This window comes from Centropristis striata, chromosome 8 (genome assembly GCF_030273125.1).
Source record: "Centropristis striata isolate RG_2023a ecotype Rhode Island chromosome 8, C.striata_1.0, whole genome shotgun sequence".
NCBI classification, from domain to species: domain Eukaryota; kingdom Metazoa; phylum Chordata; class Actinopteri; order Perciformes; family Serranidae; genus Centropristis; species Centropristis striata.
In genome coordinates, this window is record NC_081524.1 from 6,547,408 (window position 1) to 6,559,787 (window position 12,380).

General features: G+C 37.9%; 1 protein-coding gene across 1 annotated transcript in view; it reads right to left on the reverse strand.

Moving 5' to 3' along the window:
• The window catches only part of myom3 (myomesin 3), a 117,756-nt gene that overhangs the window by 83,743 nt on the left and 21,633 nt on the right, over nucleotides 1–12,380 (reverse strand). The window contains 2 exon segments of the mRNA XM_059339093.1: nucleotides 8,613–8,720; nucleotides 11,720–11,790. Coding sequence (XP_059195076.1) covers nucleotides 8,613–8,720; nucleotides 11,720–11,790 — 179 coding nt within the window.

Consider the following 12,380-nt stretch of genomic DNA (forward strand, 5'->3'; position numbering starts at 1 on the left):
GGAATATCAAAACCCCGCTGCCACGGCTCATCCACGTCACTGCGGAGAGATGTGCTGCTAGTATTTTGGAAATCTCCCACTTGATGATGTGTGAGCCTCTCCACCACTCCTTCAGGTGTGGACAGTTTAAATTGTTGCTTGGTTGTTGTCCGTGTGACATCCTTGACAATCCGTGTATCTTCCGTTCAATCCATATCCGTTTGGAAAACAAAACACGGATAACGAAAGGTGAACTGTTTTTTCAATCAACCTTTCATTTACATTGTACAAAAGTCCCACTTTTCTCTTTTTTTTAAAAACACAATGCATGACCAGGATATCAAGTAGCCTATGAGAAGAAGGGCCCGAATGTTGATTGAGAAAATTTACAGGTTTCTATGACCCCAATGTTATAATAGTTTTGGATTTTTCATAAAGTTTAGTTTGAATTTCGTTGTGAATTTTTGTTTTCATATTCAGTTAGTTTTAATTGTTTTTTAAAGTGAGTTTGCTAGTTTTAGTTTATTTTTTATTAGTTTTAGTGTTTTTTTGTTTTTTTGTAATGGCCTATGTGTTGGGTGAGAGATTCAAAGAGGTTATAATAATTTTTGCCTTTATTTCCTTTGGTTCATCAATCTTAGCCCCAATAAGGTTATTAACTCTTACAGTTCCAGGTGTTTTGAGGTTTGGTTCTAGTGTAGACATCCCAGTCTCAGTAAACAGATTTACAGTGTGTTCCTGCATGTTCACTAACAAGAAGCTGTTTAGTTTAAGCTAAATAAATATATTTCATATCAACCAAAAATGATTATGCAGTGTTTCTCCTACATGTATTCTGTGCCGCAAAAAATGTGATTTGTAAAATTGTATCTATTGAAAATCTATTGAGAAATACCATATTTTCACTAGGACACAATTACCCTAAATATAAAGGGACTATTCAGTCAGTTACAGTAGAAAACTCACTCACTGTTTTTTTTAACGGTGAAATTCTGGCAACCACAGCTGCCGGTATTTTACCATAAATTTAACAGATTTTTTTTCTACAGTGTGAATAAAACAATCTGTTTTCCTACTTGAAAAAAATACAATAAAAAATGCAAGATAAAAACCACACTTGTTTTTTCGTTTTTCGGGTTTTGATCTCCAAACAGATATGGATTGAATGGAAGATTCTTTCTTTGTATGGGCAGCAAGGTAGCATAGTAAGTAAGGCACATGTTGTGACTAGGGGTCATGGTTTAAAGGCTTGCTTGATTTATGTCTTTGATACATAAGGGTGGTTAAACAACACAGTGGATCTCCACCAGCTCCGTGGCTCTTGAACTCTGAGCTCATTGTAAAGGCTGTCAAACAAACCCCAAGGCCCTCTGATGTCTATTATATATGCACATGTGACGCACGTTCCAACTGTGGATTTATTATCCATACAGTATGTACAAGGCATCACATATAAATGCTATACATGCAGTTCATCCATATGTACACACTGCAACACACACAATCATGAATTTTTCCTGACTTTTAAATGCAACGTTTTAGTTCTCCTCTCTCATCGCCAGAGGGGTGTGTATCCTGAACCATCTTTTGATTGACAGTCCCCAGGGCTTAATTATTTGAACACGTACTTCATGCACACACGCACACGTACCTGCATACACATGCATACACATGCATACACACACACAACACAACAAACACAGCGACAGAAACTTAAATATTCACAAATACTTCTCTGAGCTTTGATGGCCACTAGAGCATGAATGGCCCTACAAACGCTTGTGATAATTCAGTGAAATGCACAAACAGCATGAATAAATATGCAAATAAATACGTGCATAGATGCATATGCAGACAAGGGCATACACAAACACACACACACACACACACACACACACACACACACACACAGACGCAAAAACACACACACTCCCAGGCGCTCAGAAACACGTTTTTGACTTTTTCTGCCACAGGCTCGTTTAGTAAAGTGTGTGCCTGTCAGTATTTTTAATCTCTGTGGGCTCAGAGATTTTAAGCCTTGAGGGAATGAACCAGTGGAATACATCAAGTCAGTGTGTATGAGAGGGTTTATGGCTTAATTATTGCTCCAAATGGAAATTTTAATATTGCTTATTGGTGCGAACAACAGCAAAACCCCTCCTGCCAAGACAAACCAGGCACGCATGAGTCAGCTGCATAATTTCCATGTTAGCCCCTCTCAGAGAAGATCATAGAGGAACCATTATGTGAGTCACATAGTAATGTGCAGACGGAGCCAATGCACAAAGATTTAGCGCATTCATTTCCACACAAATCAAAACAAATGTCATGCTCCACCATCTTGCATCACTCGGGCCCCTCTTCCAGAAATAGTGTGCCAATCCTCGAGAGCTTTTCAACTTCATCCTTCCGTCCTTCCTCTCTTATCCTGCAAGGAGTCAATCATCTGCAGCATTACTAGATTTCCAGCCTCCACCCGAAAATATCCATCAACACCGTGTTCGTCTCGGCGCTTCTGAAGGGGGGTGGGAGTGGGATAAGATTTGTGGAGAATTGAGGTTTGATGGAGAAATTGGGCTTCAGAGGGAATCGACCTAAGGTGGAAATCTGAAGGTGAGACTTGTCGTGTTGGATAGACACTCGGAAGATAAAACGGAGAGCTGTGGAGGTGGTGGCGGCTCGGGAGAGGACAACTAATGAAATAGCAGGAAAAATGCTGGCGTCCCTAAATACACCGGTGCTCTTGCAATGGGTAAACAGTGAACTCAAAAGAAGAAAATGCAGGCACTCTGGTGGATTGAAAAAAGTTAAAAACCCTTTATTTTACATGGGTTACATCTAAAAACACCAACGCATGTTGGCTTGCGAGTCCTTTGGGGTGTATCGAGACAAGAGACAAAAACACATGCAATTATAGGGGGATTCTAGCCTGGCTAACACCAGACTAATCACAAATGAGATTAGTCTGGAAAACAGCCATTCATTTCTCCGTAGAGGAGGCGTGGTTTACGATCCTCCAGAGCCGTTTATTGGGCGCTATGAATGTCTATCAAAATTGTCTGTAGATAGCTCTTAGCCAATCGTATCAGTTATACCAGATGACGTATGTAGAGCCACAGAAATGGATGTTTACATAGCCGGACTAGCCCATCTCTACTTTGAGAGTAAAATGCTCAATTGTGCTTCTGCAATGTTTTTCTGCTGCATGTTATGACTCTGGCTGCTCTGTAGTTTCAGCTCACAGACGAGCTGCTGGGGGTCTCTGGGCGGCTCCGCTGTCACCCGGCTCGTAGCCAGATCACCGCCGTTACAGCAGCGAGCGGTAGCGGTAGATTAGGCTTTTGCCAAATCCTGTCGGAAGCAAGGCTAAAACAACGGTGAAACAGGAGTGTAAAGTCAATTGTTGTTCTTCTTTCAAAATCAACTTTCGCTCTAAACTATTAAAAACGCCGTCTACAGCTAAAGAGAGCTTTGTGTCTGCTGCAGCCATGTTGGATCCGTAAGAAAACTACAAAACTACAAGCTTCCGTCGGCCGAGTAGTACGCGTCATCGTCTTGCCGTCCCTCCCCGTTCTGTGATTGGATCCCTAAAGCAGGGCAAAGAAACGGCCTTTGTTTCCAGACTGTGTGGAGGTTCGAAATTAAATTTGAGCGCGCAAGGCAGTATGGGTATACCCAGGCTAGGGGGATTCAGTTCAGCTGTGGCCCCTCAGGTCCATGCAGTGCTCCTCCAGGCCTACAGGGGGCCCCGGCAGAACCAAAACCAAAACCACTTGACTATTATTAAGGTAAAAAGTGTAGCAGTATAACATGGGTGACAAGATTTGGGGATAGAAGGTGGAAATATGTGCAGGATAGACACTCGGAAGATAAAACGGAGAGCTGTGGAGGTGGCGGCGGCTCGGGAGAGGGCAACTAATGAAACAGCAGGTTGGCAGAGCTCCATGGCTGCAGCTGAGGCTCATCACTGTCACATGTGTTTTGTCATTCAAGAGGGTGTGATTGTGACTCCCCCCAACTCTTCACACTCCTCCTTCAACTCTCATTGTGACCTCTGTCTGTCCGTCTATTTGCTGTCGCCAGCTGAAGCTTCCTTTCACGCCACAAAGAAGAAAATGTGTTATTTTTAGCAGTGATGAAGAGGTCTAAATTAGAGATGTCAAATCCCTTTTTGACACAACAAGAGTCTAATCAATTCCTGTGCGGATTAGAGAGCAGGAAAGAGGCTGCCACTAAGCCTCCAAATGCGCGAGAGAGTGTTGAGTCCCGACTACGTGACCCAGACAGGACAAGGTGCCCCCGCAGTAGAAAAGAGACTCTGCTAAAGCAAATCCTATCACAAGAGGCAACAATCCCCCTCGCTTCCTGTTCTCGGTGACCTAAACCTCCCTTTTTTCTGGGACTTATTTTTAGATATATGACATCCTCTCCATGACAGCTGAGCAGTAATCCTGTCCTGGAAACATGTTCATAAGACACTTAGAAAGTTAAAAGATGGCTCATACGTGTCATCAACAAAATCCTCTCAGATTCTGATTCACCGGGAAGTTAAAGACTTTCTGTCCTGGCAGGAAATTAAGTCCCACTTCAAGCTTTTTTTTCAAGTGTCTGGTTAAACTTTCTGTCGACCTGTTAATTCTGCGAGTCTCTACAACTTTCTGAAACCAACAACTAGGGCTGGGCGATATGGACCAAAACTCGATAATACTGACCAACTGAAAATCGATATTTTTAGCGCAAAGTGAGAGCAAATGTTCAGTCAAAGTCAAAGCCAAATATGACATGTCACAAGTAGTTTTTATTGAAACCGTTTTAGTGAACATTAATATTGTATAACAACAGGAGTCCTTTTTTTTTTTTTTTTTTTAAATCAAAGCTCCATAAAGTGCACATTTAAATAAAAAAAAATCTTAAATAAAAATAACCTATGAAATAAAATCGGCCAATCTTTTTCTGAAATTAATATATTTATATGGGAATAGAATAACAAATATTACAAAAGAATTACATATGACAAACCCTAGTAAGGGCAGCATGTGCAGCAATGTGCACTTTATGAAGCTTTGTTTTAAGAAAAAAAAGGTACTCCTATTGTTATACAGTATTTATGTTCACTTAAAAAGATTCAATAAAACTACTTCTGACATGTCATATTTGGCTTTTATTGAACATTTGCTCACACTTTGGGATAAAAATATCAGGATATATATCGTATATCGATATTCAGCCTAAATATATTGAGACTTTTACTTTTGGTCCATATCACCCAGCCGTATGTCTAACCAAGCGATTCAGATTTTCTTTCAATTGTTATGTGTTATTATGCTCTTGCTAATGCAGTCTAAAATGAAAAGAAATTGAGTTTATTGTATTGTAAAAGCAGCAAATTCTCAAATTTTTTAGCTCGAAGAATGACTGAATGATTAAAAGATAATCAAAATAGCTGCTGATTGATTTTTTTCTGTCCATCTGTTAATCGTTTGTCTTCCATTAAGGCTCTAATCTCCTTCCTCTTTCTCTCAGTATAAAAACCTACAAATCCAAAGGTTCCTGCTGTCTGACTCAATGGTTATGGCTTATTGACTTCAAGACATCCGTGAGACAGCCAATGATGGGAGAAGTCCCCAGCTGGCCTTTTACACACAGATGAGAGTGAAGAAATAGCCCTGATTTCCGATGTTTATCAGACTCTCTGTTGGCATAAGAGCTCATGTGCTGCTGTCAATGGCTCGCAGGGCAAAGCACCGGTAAAACTTGACCCACTTCACTCCCTCAGATAAAGTGGAGCGAGAAAAATAGAGAGAGAGAGAGAGTTAGTTTGTTGTTGAAAGCATTACCTACACTGTAAAACCCAGTGTTGCTTGTTTGTTATTATAACTATTTTTTTCCTTTTCAATACAACAAAGATTTGTGTAAAAAGTAATTTAACTTAAAAAATTTGAGTCAAATTGTCAGATTCATTTGCGTTAACTCCATTGTCTTTGTTGTCTTGACATGAAATTCTTTCGCAGCATGGACACTGAAATATTAAAGTTGAAGCAACAAGTTGGGTTTTACAGTGTATTAGATTTAGTTTTGAAAAATGTTGTAGGTTTTTCGGCTCGTCCGTCCATTCAACTGTCCCGTTCTTGTAGATGCCATGGAAGGAATTTCTTTAAATTTGGCACAAATGTCCACTTGGACTTGAGGATAACTTGTTATTATTCAGAGGGTTGCAGGCTCAAATTTAGGAGTATACTGAAGATATATCTGATATCATGTCGAATCTATAGAGCCCAAGCAAGTCAGGATACCATGTTGGGAAATTGTTGAAAAAACGCTGCAAAGTTCGGCTATTTTGGTGATTTTCAAAGCGGTCATGTGACCTCTGATGTCATGCTATCTCAATGACAACAGGCTCTCTGGGTTCCCACAAGTCTCCTCTTTACATACATTATGCTGATAACATGCAGTTTAAGGCAAAACCCACATAGTTTTTCTCACGTGGCACAAATTTACCATTTCCTCCTACAGAATGTGAATATTTGTGCATCCTGAGGTCTCTAAACAGGCTTTGAATGACATAAACTGGGTATCAGTGGAAAGCTGAGACTCTTGTGGATTAAATGAGTCCAGTCCTCTTCATGTGGGATGATGTTAGTCATCAGTAGGAGCCAGTTCATTGCAGTGAGGACATTTCTTGAGTCTGGACCTCAGTGTATAAAATGAGCTGCTGGGACCTCTAGGATAATCACAGCCTCATGAAACTTTACAGCCACAAACTAGAGACCTAGAGCATTCAGTGCAGCTTTCCTAGGTTTATTGACAATAAGGGGGTTTCTCAGCAGTTTGAAGAACAGAAGTGCTCATCATCCAATCGCTGAAAATACAGAAATCTCCAAAATGAACCCAAATCTCAGCATGGATTCTTCTATGTTGTTCCAAAGGTCTTGGCGTATTGATGTGATATTCTGGAGGGTTTTTCTGACCACTTTTATCCATTCTTGATTTGAATGAAATTGCATTAATGAGCACCAAATGTGTGCAGCAAATGGTATCAACCCAAAAATTGCTGCAACAACTTATTGGACACAGTTGAACCTGGACTGGACTTTAGAAAGTGTCCACTAATGTTATGACCCTTTGTTCTCCATAATAGGTTTCAATGAATAAATAATTAATTCATTAAGTAATTTTTTAGATATTTATTTTTCACCAGAACAGCTTGACACACAGTGCTGAGCTGAATCTTACATTAATAGCTTTCAGATGATGTTCACCACTTCTATGTGGCTTTTATTATTGACCTGCTATCTCCCCCTAAACATCCACTGCCCACAACCACCAATTCTCAAAAAAAAAGGACCCCGAATGGTCATTGGATTAACTGATTCAATTTTAGTCAAAAGTTAAGGTCACTCTGACCTCACATACCTCACATTCTCATGAACGCAATAGTTCAGAAACGCCTGGAGGGAAAGTCTTCACGTCTGGCACAAACGAGCATGAGGATTGGTGCTCAATGACAAAATGATGAAGAGATTACATTTTATACCCAAAAGGTCAACTTTACTGCAACATCATAATGTTCCGCAAAAAAAAAGGGGAGATTGTGAACATATTTCACATTTGGTAGAAGACAATGTGAAGCATCCATGTTATCAAAAAAAGAAACAAGACACTAAATTCCTTTTATTAAATTCTTTCAAAATCTTCTGAGTCTGAGACTGGACAGTCATGGACATAAACTGGAACTTTGACCAGTAGGCACAGTTTTTATACTCACTAATGTCGCTGCATTACTTCAGTTTCCAGCAGGGAGACGCAGCTTATCAGTTGTATTGATTACTTACAAATAGCTCCTGAAATGTCAATTTGTTACCTGTATGAACAACAGTGTGACCGACGTTTTGGGGTTGCAGCTAGAGTTCACTCAACTGTTGACTCTGTCTACATTGTGAATAATGCTCCTAACTTTTATTGGCCTTTTGTTGAAATTGTTCATACTTTTTATATTTCTACAAGTCTTGATTTTTAATACTTTTTAAAAAATATTTCTACGTGTTTGAATTGTAAATAGTTAATACTTTTTATATTTTTACTTGTTAAATTGTTAATACACTGAAGAAAAAATGTTTGGCCCTGTAATTATTATTTCAATCATCTATTTAAATTCTACAAAAACTAAGAATTCAGTGCTTTTAGTTTAAAATAGCAGTTTTTCATGTAGTGCATTACTTAGTGATTCTTTGTTATGTGTCCTCAGTTTTGTAATTTCCAAGTAACAGTGAATCTTCAATTTACTTGTGTATTTTCATTTTTTTTTTTAATGGTTCTATTAAATAAACATTACTTAGAAACAGCCTGAGTAAAGATTACAAACACTTTCTGTGTGGAAAAACTTACAGAGCTATTTTTAAGTAAATGTCACTCCAATTTTTTTCAGTGTACCTTTCTTATATTTTTACTTTTATACTGCTTGTTTACTATTTATCATTATTTTTATTAAAGCTCCTCTCTATCTTGCTATCCAGATTGCTGCTGTAATACTGGAAATTTCCTCGTTTTGGGACTAAAATAGGAAAACCTTCTCCTACCACAATCGTCCACACAAAAACCATGTGCCATATATCTCGCTGGATCTTCTATCTCACCATGTCCTGTGTCCGGGGAAGTCCAGGATCTCCTTGGCGGACATGATGTCACCAGAGATGATGGGATAGTAATCAGAGTAGGACGCTTCCTCATCACTGTCAGAAAAAAAAAAACAGTGTCAGAATAAAACAAAGCGTGATTAACACAGGATATCTTGCATATCATCAAATGACACAGGTGAAAGATTCAAAAAATAGATATTCCCCCTTGTTATCCTTCACGCCTATTTATCCTGTTGATGGAAGGACTTAGTGTTCATATTAGCATGCATATTGGTTTTGTCATGCTTTACGGCACATTATGCAATCTCAAGTTCATCACACCATTATTCTCCTCTGCCACTAGAAAGCAGCAGTGGTTCTCCTATTATCCGTATGAACAGCAGAGGTGGCCATACATCAGAGAGAGAGAGAGAGAGAGAGAGAGCTCCGGTTAATGTAGGCAAACATTATATACATGAGGTTTCATTTATTCAAGCACTCCAGGGATTCACTTTAAAACTGGCAACTCTTATCTGCACACTGAAAAAAAACAGCTTCAGTGGATATTTCTCCTTGTGTGTGCCTTCTTTCCCGTTGTGCAGCACTAGCAAGGTAAACACTGACAACCCCAAATCAAACAGAACAACATAAACTGCAAAGAATCCACCAAAGACACTTTAAAATAGGACGTGAGGATAGTTTGTCGCTCTAATACCCTCTGTCAGTCTGTGCAGCTCAGGGCTAAGCCAGAGAGTGTTGCACAGCAGATTTGACACTGCTCAGTATAAACACTGTGTTTTCTAAAATATTACAATGGAATTTGGAGGGATTCAGATGAATGAGTGTATTGTGACTTCAACCATCTTGACAAAAAAAAAGAGTTTTAAGACGACTTCATGGCAGCGCTGTCAGAGCTGGCTGCAGTTTGCAGCTGCTGGGCATAAACTGTGTTTGTTTTCTATCAGAAAAGCATGCACTGCAAAAAAGGTGTGTCTGAAAACAAGATAAAAACACTAAATCTGAGGGAAATGATCTTGCTGCATGGACAGATAATTTCACTTGACAAGATTTCTTGAATTAAGATTGTTAAATCTAGAAATAAGCATGTTGTACGCTTAAAATAAGAAATTCTCCTTTTAATTAACCCTTTGATGCACAACATGAGTTTAAAGTGACCCAAGTAAGTTTTTATATTCTATATCTTTGCAATAAATGAATTCCATCATTCAGTATTCCAGGTTATTCTCAATTAACTTGTTTTTGATCATCATACGTCATACATCATTTTTTGTTTTCATTCCTTACTTTTTGAATAAAAACACTTTTTTTGTATCACTACTACGCTTCTAATGCACAATGTCATTTTTGACCCAAACTTGATGTAATAATACAAAAACTATTTTTCTTCATAAAGTATGAAAGGAAAAATGGATATAATGATCTGTTGTAATAAAAAAGAAAGATATTCAAACACACAGCCAGCATGAAATAACATGGGAAATGAATGCTAACACTTCTAAATCTAAAGTTTTTTTATCTTGGTAAGAAACAAATAATTGTCAGTGCTCTCTGCTCGGGCCAGTTCATCGCTGCTTGCAGCTTTAATTCATCTTGTTTTAAGAGTTAATTCCTTATTCTAAGTGTTCAACATGCTTATTTCTAGATTTAATAATCTTAATTTAAGAAATCTTGTCAAGTGAAACTATCTGTCCATGCAGCAAGATCATTTCCCTCAGATTTAGTGTTTTTATCTGGTTTTTAGTCACACCTTTTTTGCAGTGTGGTGCAATGTTTTTTAACTCTTAAGTGTTTTATCTGATTGATTTGCTAGTTGCCTCCCTTGTGTGGCATGCAGAGTCTAACCCAGCAGCTATACAAACAAGGCCGTGCATGACCTGTTTTCTCTCAAGTGCGAGAAATGTTATGACGATCATCAGCTGCTTCTGCTCTGTCAGTGTTCCCCTTTTTTTTTTTTGCTTACTGGTGTACAAACACACATGCTATTGTCTGCTGGGAGCTTATATAATCAGGAGGAACAGGGGCTGCTGGATGACAATGTCATGTTTATGAGCCAAAGGGTTTTTGGACCCTGGCCAGTTGAGGGTTGCTCACAGTACAATGGCAATTGTTATTGTTGCGAAATCATAGTGTGCAATTATCCGCTCGATGCAATGCTCGTTTTTTTTTTAATCCATAATGCATCTGTGTCAACTGATGGCTCCCACAGCTGATGAACTGGAACACAAACTGAACACACAGAGTAGGGGTGTGCCATATCGTTTCGTTCACAATAATATCTGTATTTTTTTTTTATGGTTAAAAAAAATGCATATCATGATATTGGCAACGTTCCTACTTCTTGATGTAGTGGTTAAAGTTGTTTCAATCACAAAAAGCTACTTACTCCCTGTGGCTAAACACATGCATCTTTCAAAATAAGAGCACAGTGTGTTAAGAGAATCCACCACAGAATTTACAAGAAGACTGTCAAAATAAGATGCCTTAAATAAAACATACAAGAACCTTTATTCTCCTTTACAAAATTTCATTAAAATATGCCCCCGGAACCCCTAAATGGTTATTTTTATTATTTGCTCATACTCAAGAGTAATTTTTTTTGTATTTGGCAACTGTTGAGATTTGCACTTCAAACTACATTTTAGATTTTTAATTATTTATACAGACTAAAAAAAACAAACATGTTTTCTATATCTTTTTAAGTATTTCCTAATAGTCAAGAATATCATTATCGCAAAAATAGCCTGCAATATCGTGATATTCTTTTAGGGCCATATCGCCCAGCCCTAATACAGAGCAGTCACTGGACTAGGGTTGTCACCATACTAAAATTTTCAACTCGATACCGATACTCAAGAAAATATTCGATACTCGATACCATTTTCGATACCACAAGGATAAAAACAAAGACCCCAAAATTTAACAGAAATATTTTTATTAACAAGAAAAATGCAACATGTAAAAATTAACAGAACAGAATATTTTCTCTTAGGTTATTAAGTTTACTGATATACTGTATGTTTTATGTGGTCATTATGTTTGATGTTTGTTTGTGTCTAGTTTTAGTTTTAATGTTATTTAATGTGTTAAAGTTCGTATTTATTATTGTTGTTTTATTTATTTGCTTATTTAGGTTGGTTTTGTGATTTTGTTGTTGTTATTGTTCTTTTTGTTTCTTTTTCACTGTTTGTCCATTGGAGACTTATGTTGTGTTTTGTTTAAATGAATAATAAAAATAAATAAATAAATAAATAACAGAAACACAGGTTAAATAAGTTTACTGATATACTGTATGTTTTATGTGGTAATTATGTTTGATGTTTGTTTGTGTCTAGTTTTAGTTTTAATGTTATTTAATGTGTTAAAGTTCTTATTTATTATTGTTGTTTTATTTATTTCATTATTTAGGTTGGTTTTGTGATTTTGTTGTTGCTGCAACTATAATAACAAGCTTCAGATACTCGATACTAAAATGAGTATCGTATCCGGATACAACGTTTTAGTATCGATACTTTTTTGAGTATAGATACTTTTGACAAGCCTACACTGGACACACAAACAGTGATGTGATTCTAAATCAGAAGCGTTGACAGCTGCCGTCTCTTCCTGCAGGACCTTTGAGTTCATCTCTTCATCATGCACACACATGCAGACAATAGGCCCACATGCATGGTCCTGAAGCGTGAGCTCTCCATTTAAAGCACCAGCATTACACCCAGCTGATCTTATCTCTGTGCATAAACCAGAGACGGGCTTTTGTTGTTGGCG